The following is an 18166-nucleotide window of genomic DNA, read 5'->3' as shown; positions in this document are numbered from 1 at the left end:
AGATACGGAGTGCAGTAGCCACTCTGAACACAGCCGAGTTGGTCCCAACTCGCAGGAAGGTGACCGAACTCGACCATGTCGTATAGCGAGCCGCCACACTCCCATCAGTATCATTTTCATAACTAGAGGTAGGACCGGAAGCGCGCCGTCTATTGTTCCATTATTGTAAATTGCTTTGTAAAAAAGGTTCGGCAAACCTTTAACAATGCATTTACAACATGTGAACAATGAACAGCGCGCTCTGGGTCCGCTCTTTATTCATAACATCGTCATTTCATGAGATCAAAGACCCGTGAACTTATAAGATGCGCACTGCTTACACGTTCTATCACGGCTGTATTCGCCGGACATCAAGAAAGTCGAATAGGATTGATTAGAAATGGATAATGAATGGCCGGTTTATCGCGTGCTACGGCCTGCACTGCGCTCAGGTGTCGGATCGTGAGTGTTTGTGGGTGTGTTGGTACTGTCATTGCCAGAGTGTCAACGGGGGTTGAGGAGATCGCGTTGTCTTCGTCGACAACTTGGATTCGTCGACTTTCACTTCCCGGGTGAGACTCTCATTGTTTCCGCGAGACTCGCCATCCTCCACGGTGGGACCATTTCGACCGGAAGTGACCGTCCCGTGGCCGGAATCTGTCAAATGGTGACACGCACTCGCACTCGCGTACATCATCATTCCCATACTTCATCGCTATTTCCGTCTCTGTCTAATGCGATATTTTCGTCTCGCTCTTCTCGTACGTGACACCGCGGTTGCCAAGACGACCAATTTGTTTACGTCTTGTTGTATTCAATATTGTCCAACTTGTTCATTTGATTACTCATTCGATGCATAGAAGGACATAGACGATGGGATAAAATAACTTTATCTTTTTCACACTATATCTTATAAAATTTGCATTATATGCTTTGTTTTATCTCTCATATACATATATCATGTATGTATGTATGTGGTAGAGACTCCTGACAGATGACGCTGTTCAGGACCACGGTTAGGATGAGGCGGTTAAGGTGAAGACCAAACATGTGCGTTTTCAGTCACGTTGTTTATTAAGAAGATACGTGCGGAGGTTTAGCGACCAACCGCGCGGAGCACAGGTCCAACTGCGACTAACCGTTATATCTCTGCCCCTTTTCATCCCCTTACCCACAATCAGTCGGAACATACTCTTTCTCAGCCATAGCCCATACATCAGCCTTTCGTTCAATTCCAACCCTACATGTATGTATATTTTTACCTCACTTACAGGTTATTATTAGGAATCTTTCATAATTTGCATATACATTGTCGGTTTCTCTATTATAAAATGTATGGATTTGATATATAAGCAATGGTAGTCATTGCTTATATATCAAATCCATTTATTTTGGGGATGATGGGCTCAGTCAGTCTTGAATCTCGTCGTCGTATTTTATTATTTATTTATTTATTTATTTAATAGTTTTGGACCATTGTGGCATTACAGGAAGAAACTAATGCGCCACAATGGCCTACATTTGAAAAAGATATAAAAACATGATATAAAAACAAGTAAACTGTAAATAAAGGAAAAAAGCAAAAGCAGAAAACATGGTAAAATAAAATAATAATAAAAAAAAAGTAACAAAAGGAAAATAATACATCATTCAGAGAGAAAAAAAAATAACAAAAGTGTAAAAATCAAAAATAAAATCCTTAAATCCCATTCTTTGTTTACACTGAACAAAATTAAAATAGTATATAAAAATGTACAAAGGAGAAAGAAAAAGTAAAATAATATGAATAAAAATAAAATCACAGCGAGGCCCAAATGGAAGAGAGTAGATTAAGATTCCACTCATACATCACATTAAAATTAAGAAAGTAATGATGAGCGCAGGTTACCAGATAAATATGTTAAAATAATATCCGATAATCTACGCTCCCCAAGGTGGAAAATATCACATTCAGGGACAGCAGCAACGATTTCATTGAGAAGTCGAATAGCTCTTGGAATAGGAGCCATTCGAAAAAGAAGTGTGCGAGCAGCAGGTACAACCATCAAATGATGATGTCTACCACGCACATAATTATTAGGGACATAAAGTCCCGACTGTTCCAGCAACAACGGGCATGACGTATTACCACGCAATAGCTGGAGAACGAAACGAATTAACGAGAAGTTTCTCCGAAGTTCAAGGGAATTATACGACACATGTTCCTTGTTCTTCGTGGAAATATTTATAATCCAACAATTCTTAGCGAATTAACTTTCTATGAACCAGAAAATTATTTTAGAATACGCAAACTTGTTCTGTTTTCGACAATTATAGCGAAGACTAACATTCTTTTAAATACTCCTATATTTTATTTTTATTTTTATTATACATCATCAATTAATCAAGCACAGATTTCTAACAGATAAAAGGAAAAAAGTACATGAAATTTTACAATTAAAAATACTTAAATAAAGAAAAGACAGATAAATAAACATGACATAAAAAAATTCATAACTAAACAAACTAACTCAACCTTTCTAAATGATCGCGAGTTCCGTAACTTAGGAAGTGGTGCAGAGAATGAAGAGAGATGTGACAAATGTCAATGGCACCATCCAGTGAATTTAAGAAACGGAGGCCACGAGGAATGGGAGAATAACTTAAAGCCACAGTTCTAGCCAGAGGAGTGTGAAAAAGGGGACGATGGCCGTTCCATATCACACTCTCCGGAGCATGAAGGCCCAACTCAGCCGGGATAGACGGACAGGAGATATAGCCTCTAAATATGTACAGCCATAAGGCTTTTTAACCATTTAGATGATCAGACGGACATTGACATATTTAATATTACTTTTGGGCCGGTTTATAGGATCCATTCAGAATATTGTGTTTTTTTTTTATTTTCTTTTTTCTTTTATTGTTAATTTTATATTTTAAGATTTCATTATATGTTTTTATTATGTAATTTGCTTAAGTGGGTTTTTACCTGTATAAATAAATAAATATATCTAAGAATCTTTGTTATATTCTTTGTAGGATTTTTTCTAATTGTCTTATTGAGGTCAGTAGTGAGTTGTGCCAATAGTAATGTAAACAAAGTTTCATTTAATTATTGTGGGTAGATCTAAAACATACAATCGCTTTTATATTGACTTGAGTTATTCATCGTCTTTCAGACTGAAGATTGATCGCCAAAATGGAGGCGGAGCCGATCGAAGTAAATCACGAGAAACGATTTCAGAGATTTTTGTACACCGGTCGTGACACGCCCAAGTACATAGCCGGAGGATACAAAACGAACACTTTCGAACAAACCGACGTGTTTACCAATATTGCGATCGACTTTCCCAAGGCTTGCGACGCTGTCAAAAAATTCGAACTAGCTAAGGTATGTATAATGTCAATCGTGCAACACTATGTATAGGTGTATATGAACACGCGTCACTTTTATTAATATCACTGTTCGTTTCAGAAAAATAGCTCATACTCGGCACCGATTATATATGCACTGGCGGCCACGATTCAAGCGTTATCCAAAGACGATAAACACTACGAAATCCGCGAAGCCTTCTACCAAACCGTGCCTAATATTTTGGAGAACACCGAAGAGTTGATGCTCTTCGTCAAATACACAACCAACCTTGGATTAAGTTAGTTTCTGTTGCACATTATTATTACTTTATCCATGTATGTAGTAGCAATAGATGAAGTTTTGTGATCATGCGAAAATTCGAACTCGAGATTTTGACTGATTCGCACTCAGAATCGATCACTCATCACGTTATCACGCGCGTTTATATCGAGTTTAATATCAGGAGCACATGTTAGACCCCACTTCCCACTTCCCCATTTCCCTGCGTTTTCTTGACACAACTGGTCGACGCGTCCGCCACATATCCACAAACATACATCGCGTCCGTTTTTATGTATATTGTATATTCACCTTTGTACATTTGAATCAATATACATATATAAAAGATTAGTGGCAGCCAGCGGAGCATATTGTCGAAATTAAACGGAGTACATCGTCCCCTTATGACACGGTACTTAAATAGTCTTTGTGCCGTAATAAATCGTGCTATATGAGACTTTATATGTATGAACACCTTATAAGATAGTTTTTTTACTTTATCTATGTACGTAGTAACAATAGATGAAGTTTTGTGATCGTGCGAAAATTCAAACTCGAGATTTTGACTGATTCGTACTCAGAATCGATCACTGATCACGTTTTCATGATCTAGAAAAAATGTGTGTGTGTGTGTGTATTTTGGGGATTTTTTGAATACCACTAGTCCTATCGAACTGAAACTTAGTATCTATCGGTTACTGAAATTCTTATCGATATGACGTGAATTATTTTTAAGTTGACCCAAAATGGTACCTCTCCTTATATGTAGATGTCCTCTTTTTTTAAGTTTTTGAATTAAATTATCTCCCAAACCGCTAACCAAATCAGACTGAATTTTTTTTACATGTAATAGAATATAAATTATAAACGTTACACCGTAGTATTTTTTTAAATATTTTAACCAGAACCGGAAGTAGTACTTTTATTCTAGAGAATCCAGGGTTTTTATGTTTTTCTCAGAAACTTTTTGGTTTATTGAACTGAAATTTCATATCTACAAGTTTAAGCTTAATACCAAGTTATGTTTAAAATTTGGTAAGCATCCGTCAACTGGAAGTGGAAGTTTACTCTTGTTCGATTTTTCTTCCCCTATTTCTTTTGACCCCTTAAACAAACACGAAAAAATTCAAGTATAATAAATTAAAAAAAAGCAAGAAAATCAAGAAAATAAAAAAAAATCACTAAATTAATATACAGGAAGTGGGATTTTTTCCTCTTGGAAAAGTCAAAAATGTTGTGACCACGATTCATTCCACATCCCTGAACGTATCAAGCTGAAAATTTATATGTGTATTCTTTATATACTAACTTAGAGCTGATATGGTTTTGATCAGAATTCGTAAACCGGAAGTACTATTTTTTGAAAAACAATACTTCATTATTTTATTTTGACCTTTTAATTTATTTTATTGTCTTGGTATTTAATCTTAATTATAATTATAGTGATTTTAAGTAATAAAAAAATTTCGAACGAAATCCAACAACCGGAAGTAGAACTTTTATCTTGTGTGAGTTTCACTACATTTGCGCTCAATTTGTATCGGAAATGCTTTCATAACTGGCATGTGTGAACGTGTAATGTTTAACTATCACAACAGAATTTTTTTGTATGTTAAAATCGACTTTATTTCATTGAAATTTTACAGAAAAAGGAACGAGGTGGCAAAATTGCATCAAAGCTTGGTATATGAAGTGTACGTACGACCTTTTAGTTAAGGATATCGCACTTGTGAAGAGCAAATATGGGTGGACGCACAAGGATTTGCTCCGTTTGCTTCATTTGGCACCTTCTTGCGGTAAAGGTTAGTAATTTTAAACGCAGCAGAGTATTTTAAAGACTTAAATTTTGATTCTAACATTCATGACAGACAAACTTTCCACTTAAAATACATACATATAAGTAAATTCATATCTCTTTCAGAGCCAAGCGTCGCCCTGAAATTTATATGGTCGGGACTTGGAAGCCTCTCGGATTTGACGTACGTTCCCCCAAACATCGTCGAAGAATTGCAAAACATAGAGAAACTGAGGAAGTGTAGGGACTTCACCGAGGCGGCTTCGCTCATACGGAAAATCAACGGCTTAAAATATTCCCACGTGCCTAAACATTTAGTCCACAGTCACAAAGACAACACTGAGGTATGCTCGTCATTCGTATCTTACTATATTATTCACTAGTATATAAACTGGTTGTACCTGATGAAATATCATCCCATGGGTGTTTGCATGTTAAGTTATTAAATTTAAAAAAAATTAAAAGAAATGTGTCGGTCCTGTGTTCGATCTGCTCATGGTGGAAATTTTTTCAAATACCTTTTAAATACATTTAATTTAATATTTATATTTAATTGTTTAATATGAAAAAAAAAATGGTAAAAACTACGTACCTATATATAAACAATATTAAACACCAATAGAAAAATTAATTAAATAAATGGCGCTAAATGATTAGAGACTTGTTTCCCTAGAGGAAACATTGGTAGCAAACAGTATATATAGAAGTTTTTTCTTTTGTTATTATATTTGTACATTTTGTTGCCAGTGTTTTAGCTGTGACGTACATATATGTATGTCGAATCGAAACTACTATTATAGTACGGCGACTGTTATCGCAGATACACGGTCACACAGAATAGCGGTATTTTATATATGATATAATGTAAGGTAATTTATTGGCGCGCGCGCGCACATATTAACATAATGGTGGCTGCTGACTCATATTTGTATCATGTTGGGTGCACAACGCTTAGTGGCTGCTGGTACATACATACATATATGATTTACGACTGCGCCAACTGTTTCAGTCCGCTGATATATTTTTGTGTCACGTTTGCGTCAATCGTTTGTGGCCGATGATACAATTATGTATTATATATTTGTATCACGTTTTCCTCTATGACGAAAACGTTATACAAATATATATGTATATCAGCGGATTGAAAAATATATTCTGCACGAAAAATATATTCGCGCAGTCGTGAATCATATATGTATCGGCGGCAAGTAAGCGTTGTGCAACCAACATGATACAAATATGAGTCAGCGGCCGCCATAGTGTTAATAGAAAAAGTTGAGTGCGCGCTCACCGATCCAACCCGTTCGCCCGTTCGAAATGATGAATAAATGTGTGTGTGACTTCATGTATGTGTGTACGCTCTGGCATCTGACGCTTACGTTACCCGTTCCAAGTCAAATTTATAGGCGCGCGCGTTAGTATTGAGTTCAATATCAGGAGCACATGTCAGACCCCACGTCCCCCCCCCACTTCCCCGTTTCCCTGCGTCTTCTCGACAGATCTGATCGACGCGTCTGCCACATATCCACAAACATACATACATACATCGCGTCCGTTTTTATTTTATTTTTATTTTTACATACATATATACAAATATACCAGGAAGGCTTAACAGGTAAACCCCAAATGCGCCTTCCTGGTCCACATAATTATTACATAGATACATGTAAATCTAAATATCTGACATCTATGGTCAGTATACATATACATATTACAAACATCGTATTAATACGATAAATAACGATGAATAACTTTCATGTACCAATACGAATTTTATATTCGATAAACAACCACAGAGACATCTATGGTGAGCAATATGGCGAAACCTAAGATATAACAATAACTTAAGGTTCGCAACAGAAAATTGGGAAGGAAACGCCTATTTTACAGGAATCGTTTCAATTAAAATCAGAAAAATTGGCAAATTCTGATAAGAATCGATCGACCTAGGCAAATCAAGGTCTGGCCAACAATGAGACTTAGCGGGGAATCGAACTCGTAACATCAAGTACGAAATAATTCAACATTCACCACTAGACCACGCTGCTGGTTAATTTATGTATATTGTATATTCTGAAATGTATCATTATTGTTTGTTTGTGTGTTTCGGTGCAGGTTTGGAAGGCGCTGATCGATCAGTTGAGCTTGTCCGACCTGCTCGTCAACATTGAGTATCTTCAAAGCGCTGGCGTGTTGGAGGAACAGAAGCCGACCGATGGAAAGAAGGAAATCTCGCGTCCCCAATTGACATCTCATTTGATCGCTGCCATTGCGAAGGCTACGGTGCCGCCGGCGTTGGCCTACATTGTCTATTGCAATTATAAAAATAATCGAGGGTACGTATGTATATTATACTGGGTTTTTTTCGGTCTGGTCTGTCGGATCCCGTAATCGTGTGTTTGATGATGTAGGTTTTTGAAAGTGGCCGACAAGAGCGTCAAGATCAAAACCCTCGAAGGTAAAGCTCTGGAAGACGCGCTGAAGAAGAACGACGAGTGTGTGAAAGGTTACATATCAAAATCGAAAAAACGCAAATTGAAGTTTCAAAGTACGTTTTTCGGTTTCTGGCGTATGTTTTCTTTTGTTTTGTTTAAATGTTCGTTTTTATTTGTGCTCGCTCGTCGTTTTGGGTTTTAGATAGGTGTCTGCCGGCCAGCGATTTGGTCAACGCGTTGAAACATCTCGTCGATCGCAGTTTGCTCACCACTGAAGTGTCGATAAACATGAATTGCATGATAACGCTCGACATGCGAGAACTTATGTTTAAAAGTAAGCTATTGTTTTTCTGTTGTATGTACATTCATTCAATTATACTGTTTGAACACTTTCTTTGCCTGTCAAAGGCGATTAATACCGGGTTGACACAATGCGAGTACATAGATTGGACCAGGTCCGGCCCGAGGGTATATGACGTCCCTGAGCAGATTAATTTTCAACCTCTCCCCCCCCCCCCTTATTATTTTTTCAACAATAAAATTTTAACAGGTACATGTTACGAGGTAAAGGTATAACAAGGTAAACAACTCGGTATAGAAGAATTGATTACAAAATTTTGCATCGGCAAAAGCCAGAAATACTTTTCTTTGAATTTGTTTTTGATAGTTTTTGAATATTTTAGTATTTAAGTAAATGTCAAATGTTGTAAAAGTTGATAGACCTTTAGTTCATAGATGCTTTGATTAATTTCAGTTTAGAAAAGCTCCTTTATGCGTCCACCACAGAAACGGGAACGGTAGAAAAATACGGAAAACATAGCCATGAATAAATTTGGCAATGAAGACGTTAATTTATATTCAACAATGAATTGAAGAAACTTTTTCGACTGATATTTCTTCATTTTAATATGATTTAAGATATTTAATTTCGTGAAGCAAATCCATCTCTGATATTTGTATATATTTCGTTTAACGTAACGCTTCAGCAGTATTTTATTAAAATACTAGCTGAACCCGGCATGCGTTGCAATGCCATATTAACGCATGCAATTCCCGTTCCCGTTCTCGTTCCCATTCTCGTTCCCGTTCCCATTTGTCGAAAAACGCAGGCAGTGAACACATTTGAAATTATTGTGTTGCAATGACACTCGTTTTTTTTATTTTTCCATGCAACAAATCCTGAAAGTTTCATCGTAATCGGTTCAGTGGTTTAGGAGCCTATTCGAGACACACACACAGACATTCATTTTTATATATATATATAGACAATTCCAAATAACCATGGCAATTTATTGTTTGTCAAATTTTATTGTGAGTCGTTGATATTTGACCGTCAACTTCCTGCATTCCTCGTAAATTATAATAGAAAAATAAATTTTATAGTAGAAAAATTAAGTTGTATATAAACTGTTTTATAAGGTCAAAGAAAGCCGTTATTTTCTCAATTTTATAATAAAAAAATAAGGGCGACTCAAACGGCTCTTTGACACCAGACTAGGCACGTGCCTAGTCTGCTATTCTTTGGAGCTGGCCCTGGCTTGGGCGAGTAACTTGGCCGTTACTCGCAGCGTGGCAACAGCTGATCAACTGCTTTTGAACGCTGACATACGCTCAAATTTTCCACAGTAAACTATACATTTCAGTAGCATTTCAAAATGGCGGCGGAGAGTGGGGTGTCAAATTATATAGGACAAAATGGTCAGAAAGAGAGACTACGGTTTGTGAAGTAGTATGCTAATCTTGTGTGCATTTTGTATGCATCCTTATCATCCTGCTCCTGCATCGCGAAGATCTGGATCCATTTGTGGGTCCAGATTCTTCTGTCCGCGACAGCTCCTATACCTTGCAGTACCAGGTACGTCATTTTAAAATTGTTCAAGTGGTGGTTACGTGTCAAACAAGTCACTTGGTACAAGCTACTCGCATCATATCACCCCGGTGTAAGATTCAAAGCTCATGCTCTACACAACATAGTGTTCCATAGACGAAAGCACATGTATGTTAACCCTTTGACTGCTACAACAACGATAAATCGTTGTTTTGAAATCGGCGAAGATTGCTACGACGATCGTTGTTGACGTCATTAATTGTCGTATTTCAATACTTTCTTTGAGCCACCAGCGCATCAGTGGCACGAAACATTTTTTTTATATACGTATTTATATTTATTTTTCAATCAAGCTTTATAAATATTTATCAATTTTTTAAATAAAAGCTCATCAATTTCGGGTTCATCATCAAAGTAAATTTCGAGTTCATTGTCAATGTCATATAAGGAGTTATTACTTGGGAATTGATTATTGTCGATAAATTCATTTTCAGAATCAGTAGAGCTGCTGATTTGTTCCTCGGCGAGGAGCTATTATTTCGCTTTCATCACTTTCACTGTCCGATATCATTTTGCAGAGTTAAAATAAATGGCAAAAAACAATAGAAATCCGCTTTCAATTATATAGGTCACGAGACGTCACGAATTCATGCAATCAATCAAATGCAACTGAAATGCATACAAAATGTTTATGATACATGTTGAAAAATTATTTGATTATTAGAAACTTCGCATCCTTGTGTGTCTCGCTCACACGTACACAATTAAAACCAAGAAAGAAAGAGAGAAAGACCGCTACCTGTTTCGAATATATCGCATGTTGTAAGGATACATCGATATCTAAAAATAGATTATTGAAAAGAATAAAGCGTCAGAAAAAAATCGTCAAAACTTATTTAGTGTATATATGTAGGTATCTCTTTCGCACGCACGCATGTAAAAGCAAGACAGAAAGAGAGAGCACGAGTCCACGACTGCTTCTTAAAAATGTATATAAAGTATTATAAAAATTACGAGTGTTCGGCGAAGTAAGTATGTAAAAAAAATATTATATTTATTTTTTTTCAAAATAATTACAAATGTTAGCATTTTTCGCTTGGACATTGAAAAACCTCGTAGCAGCCAAAGGGTTAAATAAGACTCCTGTCACTAGTTGATTTTTTTAAGACATTTGTAATATTTCAGGTCTCAAACAACAAAAAAATAAAACATTGCAGCAAAAGACTGAAATCGAAACTAACTGCGAAGAGGAACCGGAAACGCCAATTCTGCAGTCGGACCTGAGCGAAAATAGAAAGCCGGCTAAATGTTATTATAATAAACGCGTAGTTCCAGGACACGCAGGTAAAAAATCATACGCAGAATATATAAAGCACCACGATAGAGTGGATGTATTCATTCATCGTTGTTTCTAGGAATACTGCTCGCTTTGTATTTGACGAAATGCATGGAGCAAACGACTGTCGCCGTTTATACAAACGACGGCATAAAGTGCGTCAAGTTGTATAAAAACGTCAACAATGTGAAGCAAGTGCTCACCATGAGCGAAGCGGAGGCCGTGATTAAGGTTTTTTTTTTTTTTGTTGTATTGCATTCGTGGATTGATCAGTCTCGTTTGTGAATGTCGACTCACATCCGTCGTGCTAATTTTTTAGAATGTGAACGCCGGCAAAGTCTCCTTCAACAAACCGTTCGACTGGGCAATGTCGAATAAGAAATCGATCGAGCTGTTTGTGAATGTCGTCGATACTGCGGCTCGCATCAACCAGAACTCCAAAATGCGACAGACGTCGAAAAACATATCTGCAGCTCTATCCGAGTATAGAATGGCGATGAATTTACCCAAGGCTAGGTATGTTTTGACCGTTTCGCTTTTCTTCATCGCTATGAATTGGTTTAATATATTGTTGCGTAGGCGTGGGTGGAGGATCCAAATTCGCTTCACAGCATTTATTGGATGATTCAGGAGGTCCACGCGCAGCCAGTGCTCTTTCCAGAATGGTCAGATATGGCCTAAGTTAACAGTGGTGTCACCCTAATGGAGACCTACTATTAAAAAATCAAAAGCTTCCGGAAACCCCTTGTTAGAAATCTAAAGATTCATATAATTTTTGTCAAAAATTATACAAATCTTGAAAATTGTTTTCGACGGTTACAACTTCGAAAAGGTCGCAGTCGATTACATAGCAAGTAAAGAGAAAATACCTTTTTTTTCGTTATGCACAAGCAAAATTAACTGTTAACCTTTCAATGTATCCATAGCATTGACATAGAATAACTTATTATGTTATTCTATATCTATAGACTGCAGTTTGCACTCATCCTTCTTAGTAAAAGTTATAAACTTTATTGCGTTGTTCTGTATATAGTATATACTACATATATATATATATATATATATATATATATATATATATATATATATATATATATATATATATATATATATATATATAAGTGGAACATATATATATATATATACAAGTGGAACATGCTTTTTCTCCCGTATTCTGCGCACGCACATTAATACAGGAGGAAAAGCCTGTTCCTCTTGTTCCTGTTGTATCCTGCTCGCGCAAATTAAGTGAGTATGTACCGTTTACCATGCACCATTTTTTTTTGATCTTTCGACTTAAGATTTTTCGATATTTGCCTTCCGATATTTGCGTTTTCTGTCATTTAACATTCTGTCTCGTCACGGAGACCGACATACATATATACATATATAAAAATTGAAAAAAAAATTGGAAACCCCTTGTTCCAAAATTAGGGTGACAACACTGCCTAAGTACCTCCTTAAAAAGGTGAGGTCGCTCACTACAGCTTCCCCGATCCGTTTGTTTCTCCGTTGTCTAGGCACGTACAGTTTTAAGTGAGTCCCACGCTTTCAGGGTTCTAGGAATTCTACCGACCACTTAGAGTGCCGCTAGGCCAATTTGAGGGTCTTTATTGTTAGCCCCCTTATGCACATAATGTCCCCACATTACAATATCATGAATTTCTTTGAATGAAGCACTTTTCAATGATTGTAAAAATGTCTTAATGATTGTTTTCGTAGGGTTATGACAATATCGTTGTCGACTCACAAAGTGGTAAGTGCGGACGATTCAGTAGACGGAGTCTTCGACGTGGCCGGCTTTGACGAAAACATACCCGAACTTATCAAGAGCTTTGCCGTCGGAGAGTTTGATTAAATGGCGGCGTGCTGTGGCATGTACATATATGAATCTCTCTCTCTCGAGCATTTTTGAAGTCTACGAATGAACACGTAACGAAGAATCATCGGGTCACCGAGTTATACGTGTTCGAAAAATGCGATCTGAACGTATTCTCATTTTTTTTAATAATAATGCTATTTGTAATATTTTTGTTTATTGTTTTTAATAACAATGCATTATCTGGCAACGGTTAGGAATATCCTCTACGTCCATACGCATATGTATGAACCGGTCGTGAATGAATAATATTTAATTGCAATATTCCAAATTGTACCATTTTAATCCGGGGATGTTCCAGACCGTTTCTGTTTATATTTAATACGAAAAATATGTATGTATACTGTGAAATTTGACCAAAAACAATACTGCTCCATTCGATATTGCATACTGTGCGGGGATCTGTGATAAAAAATTATTATTCAAAAAGAAAGTGGAAAGGTATTGCATGACTTTTTTTGTTTTGATTTAGATTTGCGTTTTGACTTCCGAGTGCCAAATAATTGTTTTGTCGGCGTTTATAATGTAATGTAATAATGATAGTAGCGACGGCACTCGGTAGATTAATAAATAGACTTCCTGTGATATTAATACGGCAGACTCGATTATTTTTAATTAATATGCGTTCTTATACAGCAGTCGATACAGATTCAATTCAAAACATTATTGGTAATTGTATAAAAAACTGTGCTGTATAAGTGTATTCGGTGATAAGTCATAGTTCAAATTGTCAAAAGAATGAAAATAAATCATGAAATCCTATATTTATATATTATAATACACTACATAGTTGACTGATAAATGATGTTGTTAGTGAGCTTTTATTTTAAATTCATTTTAAGTCATTGAAAAGTGTAGTTGAAGTGAGATTATTTTTTTTTTATATATATTTTTATATAAAGATTTCTTGTGTATATTTATTTTCTAAATAATTTCACGGATAATTTTCTCAATACATTTTGTATTTTTTTTTTATATGAAATTTTGTTAACAAAAATAATATTTACAATTATTTAATACTTTGTACTAGTTGACGTTTAGCGTAAGTAATGTATAACATTTATTATAGATTTATATTAACGTTATAAAAGTAACAACTGCAGTATATATACATATACATATATAATTCCCCAAAGAATCACATTTTTGAGAAATTTAACATACATTTGTACTCAGCAATTGAGTATTTTGTCATTAGTTGGATAGAAAATAAAAAGATTTACATTTAAAAACTCATTCAATTAATTTCTCAGAAACTGACTGCTTTGGAGCATTATTGCAATAATTCAGTTGTTAATGTTCTCTGAAATAATTCAGATTTGATTTGGTTTTACGGTTGCTTACTTTGTTTTTATTTAACTTATTATGATGTTTATAATGAAAAAATAAATACATGCATTTACAATAAAACTCAAATACTCTTACAGACATGTCGAATATTTACTCGATCTATGAAGTCATTATTTACGAGGTTCATTTATTTGTGAATTGGATTTATTTTGTATACTAAATTACCGTTCGATAACTACAAACATGGTGCTCCTCTATAAACAATATTTTAAGTAGTATTAAAGGTAATTTAACTGTAATGAAAATACTTCAAATGTGTGAATGTCAAAGGATTTTCAGGTCCAGTAAATATCACGGTTCACCGAACTAAAATACGACGTTCATTGAATATTTAAATGAAATATCAACGTTTAAAATTTTTCGATTTTATTATTAACTGTTAAAAACATATAAAACTCTCTGAAATTCATATGGAATGAACAAGAAAATTCCTATTGTGATCTTGTATATGAACCTCTCCGTCATTTCTACATATGTATAGTGCACGGTTTAGTTTTTTTTTATATATATTTATTCATACATTTTAGATACATATATTTTTGGTGGAATTGAAAGAATGTCTCAAATGTAATATTTTTAATATTAAAATTACGAAAAACTAAATAAAAATCGTTTCCAAGATCTCTCTATTGCAAAAATGCACATTAAAACTGTTTTTTTTATCCTTTTATGTCATTTTTTTTAATGTATTTATTTGTAGTGGCTTTTTTTTTATTAATTGCTTACATACGTTAATTGGATTATTGTACTAATCCATACATATGTAATTAAATCTAATAAAATGTTTGATTATAAAAATGGCCGTTTTACTCGACAAATCAACTTTGGATTGGAAGGAAAGAACTGACAAATGAAAAAGATGTGAATATTTAAATATATACAATTTTATTTTAAATGTTACAAATCATGATTGTACAATCCATCCTGTGAGTAAAAATCCACTGTTCGCCGCCATCATCACATCAGGATGCGTCCGATTTGTTAATACCTGGAAAATATAATAAATAAATTAATTTGTATTTGAGTATGATTTGATATAATTTTCAAATATCAAAACTATTGATATGTATGGTATATTAGTTTATACTTGATATCCTCTCATCCATGAAGACGTCATCTTCAGGCCAGTTACGTTGTGCATCTTCCTCATGTTGACGTAACATTCCTGTAACGGTTCTTGGTATTGACCGTATATGACGAACGGTCTGGAGTCTTTAATGAACGGCAACAATGCTTTGAAGATGCTCATTGGATGTTCTTTAACGGCGATGATGAGCGAGTCGACTTTGCCCTTCAAAATCTTGCACGCCCTCTCGTTCTCTATCATCCAATGCTGAGGCGGCTTATCCTGCTTATTCTCCAGCTCGAGTTCGTTCTCTCTCTTCTCGTCGTCCGACATTTCAGACATTCTAGAAATCTTTTCAGAAGGTATGTCCTCTGTTTCCGATAGTTTCCGCTTGCGTTGATTCAAATCGGAAACGCAAACTTCATCGACGACGACTTCACTGTCTGTGATTTCTCTCCGTGGTAAAAGTCTTTTAACATTGTTGGTAAAAGTGACATTCTTCTCTTGGTAAAAGTCCCGCAGTACGGAGTATATGTTCACTGATATACATCTGTTGAGCTGCTCATCTGGATAATTCATAGCGAGCAGCCCTTGCTTTTGGGCTGTGTTCCCGGGATGGGCATGCACCAAGTATCCATTGGTGCCGGAGCCGATTAAATTCAAAACGGCAGCCGGTAGAAGCCCTCCGGTACCGGACTCGTACAACAAATGATTGCCGAGGCTGTTGACATTGGCATACGATAGTAATTGTGATAGCGTATCGGATCTGAGACCCAAGACTTTAGATGCATCCTGTCGATACATTATATCGGCGATGAGACGAATAGTCGGCTTTCTGATGGTTAAAAATTCAAAGTATTTCTTTTCTTTCTTCTTTAGGTATTTCTCTTGCGAGTATTCCGTTTTTGAATTGAAGGTGCTGGAGTTCATCACGAGGGTTTCAACAATGTCGGCCGAGCTCTTGGTCGTTTCTCGCAATGCTGTTATTTCTTCAGTTGACAATTTCTGCGATCGGCCATCATCGACGATGTTTCTGTTATCGGCACCGGACTCTTGTATATTAAGAGCGTCTTTAATACTTGGGGAGACGTCATCAGTCGCCTCCAAGGTGTACAACCTTTGCTTTCCCTTTCCCTTGGGTATCATCTTGAAAGTTGTGAAATATTTACACTGATCGATTTTGGCCAATTCTACTTGCTCTCTACCTAAGCTGGCACAAGACGATACATTGTTGAATTTGTGTAACTTTGTATAGTTTTGCCGTTGGATTACAACGTACGTTCCAAGTTTAATAATATCACTTTCATTAGTGTTGGATGCCATGTTATGTGTTTGTATTAAAGTTTAATATGACTACAACCACGTTTGTTTGGCGTACATAACCTGTAATATGTTATGTTGAATATGGCACGTATTGAAAGTTAAATTAAGAAAGAGACGTTTATTTCAATAATTTTGTCGAAATGTCAATGTAGACGACGATTTCATGAATTGATTTACAAAATAGCCTAAAGCCAATGAACTGATTAGGGACAGATTTGACAGTTGTCAAAAGTACAGTGTTGCCATTAGATAAATAAATAAAACATCTGCCTTCGAAAAACGGTAATTGGACTATTCGTCACATTGGGGTGGTCACAAAGACAATTTTTGCCATGAAAATCGCGAATACACAATATTTGGCACTCAAGTTCTCGTTACTATGATAGTTATCGTTAGTATGATGGACTTTTCGGCTGCCAGATGTTCCGTTATAGAGATTTTAGTGACTTTGTGACCAGTAATCACCGAACCTCAAAAAACACCACAATTTTAATATTATTAGAAACGCCACATTGTTGGCCAGAAGATAGTTACTGTCCACTTGCATTCACGCCAGTCAAAAATAATGGGGAACGGGTAATATTATTTTTTATTTTAATTTTTGATAAATTTATCAATCAATATTGATGACATTATAGAAAACCATTATACACGTGCACAACTCAAGCATATCTGGAGACATGAATCTTAAATAAGGTTGTACTCCCTTGAGAAAGATTGTCCTCAAAAATTATTTGGGAATCTTGTCTTCAAAAAATTATATCCTCCTCGAGTGAAAAATATCCTCCTTGTCCTCTACTAGGAAAAATTATTGTACAGACTCCAGGGATGTTCAACTCGAGAGCACCCCGGAAGTCGGTTTTGTAGAAGCTCGTGGTAAGCGTGGGCGGGGCTGGTTTCCTCAAGGTGCCTTCCTTCGTCGTCGGTGGTCTGGTCTCTGCTGATGTCGGCTGCTCTGCTATGTCCCTTTCTCCTTCGTAATGTGCGTGGGATGCGTGATGTGGAAAAAGGGGGGAAATTGTAATAATGAAAACAGGTTGTAATTCTGTTTGTATGGTGACTGTATTTTATATATATATGTATATACAGAGATCAAGCAGAGGGGGGGGGGGGGGGGAGTCCGTCGTGAAATTAGCGCGCACGTGTTCGAGAGGTTATGATAACCTCACTCCTCACGTGACTACGTGATCTGACTTCGACGAAGAAAGACCAGGATTTCCTCACTTCTCACCGGACGTATACTGAAGCTGTACTTCCAGTATCGTCTGCCGATCCAGGCTGAGCTGATCGGGACTCGGTGGTGGGAACAAACTCGGTAGCGAACAGAGATGTTCACTCGACCGAAGCGGAAAACGAATAGGAGGCGGGGACGCGCGCTCGGCGCCGAACTCCCTCCAAAACGGCTCCTTTGGTCGTAACGCCACGAAAGCTGACCATGAAGACTTGGTCGGAACATACTCCCCCCGTTGGAAGTCAGAGGATCGAATTCCAAAACAAACAAGAATTAATGGTGCACAAGCGACTAATGAAATACACAAAAACCAAGCAAATAAGCAAAAAAA

The 18166-nt window shown here is 36.3% G+C and overlaps 3 protein-coding genes across 4 annotated transcripts in view; 2 read left to right on the top strand and 1 right to left on the bottom strand.

Moving 5' to 3' along the window:
• LOC143912008 (uncharacterized) overlaps positions 1-18166 on the top strand; it is a 439734-nt gene that overhangs the window by 20973 nt on the left and 400595 nt on the right. The gene's annotated exons all lie outside the window — the stretch shown is intronic.
• Positions 421-15008, top strand: LOC143911692 (RNA-binding protein Ro60-like). Its single transcript, XM_077430689.1, has 12 exons — positions 421-551; positions 3138-3349; positions 3434-3611; positions 5239-5394; positions 5514-5731; positions 7503-7723; positions 7799-7935; positions 8025-8156; positions 10836-10994; positions 11066-11217; positions 11306-11502; positions 12709-15008. The coding sequence occupies exons 2-12, from the start codon at positions 3158-3160 to the stop codon at positions 12842-12844; spliced, it is 1878 nt and encodes a 625-aa protein (XP_077286815.1). The 5' UTR covers positions 421-551; positions 3138-3157; the 3' UTR covers positions 12845-15008.
• On the bottom strand, positions 14932-16875 carry Trmt6 (tRNA methyltransferase 6 non-catalytic subunit). 2 transcript variants are annotated; one of them, XM_077430692.1, is made up of 3 exons: positions 15759-16836; positions 15303-15599; positions 15080-15203 (listed from the first exon to the last, which is right to left on the bottom strand). In XM_077430692.1, exons 1-3 carry the CDS (start codon positions 16602-16604, stop codon positions 15120-15122), a joined length of 1227 nt encoding a protein of 408 aa, XP_077286818.1. In that variant the 5' UTR covers positions 16605-16836; the 3' UTR covers positions 15080-15119. The 2 variants fall into 2 exon arrangements, with proteins under 2 accessions (XP_077286816.1, XP_077286818.1); XM_077430690.1 differs by having other exon boundaries at positions 14932-15203; positions 15303-16875.

The sequence above is a fragment of the Arctopsyche grandis genome, chromosome 5, assembly GCF_051622035.1.
Source record: "Arctopsyche grandis isolate Sample6627 chromosome 5, ASM5162203v2, whole genome shotgun sequence".
Taxonomy (NCBI): Eukaryota; Metazoa; Arthropoda; class Insecta; order Trichoptera; family Hydropsychidae; genus Arctopsyche; species Arctopsyche grandis.
This window is presented reverse-complemented; position numbering and strand designations above follow the sequence as displayed.

Excerpts from the sequence above, each read along its gene's own strand:
- LOC143911692 (XM_077430689.1), top strand. The coding sequence starts at position 3,158 with ATGGAGGCGGAGCCGATCGAAGTAAATCACGAGAAACGATTTCAGAGA. Across the intron at positions 3,350-3,433 it reads AAAAATTCGAACTAGCTAAG|AAAAATAGCTCATACTCGGC; the intron begins GTATGTATAATG and ends TGTTCGTTTCAG. Across the intron at positions 7,936-8,024 it reads ACGCAAATTGAAGTTTCAAA|ATAGGTGTCTGCCGGCCAGC; the intron begins GTACGTTTTTCG and ends TTTGGGTTTTAG.
- Trmt6 (XM_077430690.1), bottom strand. The coding sequence starts at position 16,604 with ATGGCATCCAACACTAATGAAAGTGATATTATTAAACTTGGAACGTAC. Across the intron at positions 15,204-15,302 it reads CATGGATGAGAGGATATCAA|GTATTAACAAATCGGACGCA; the intron begins GTATAAACTAAT and ends TATATTTTCCAG.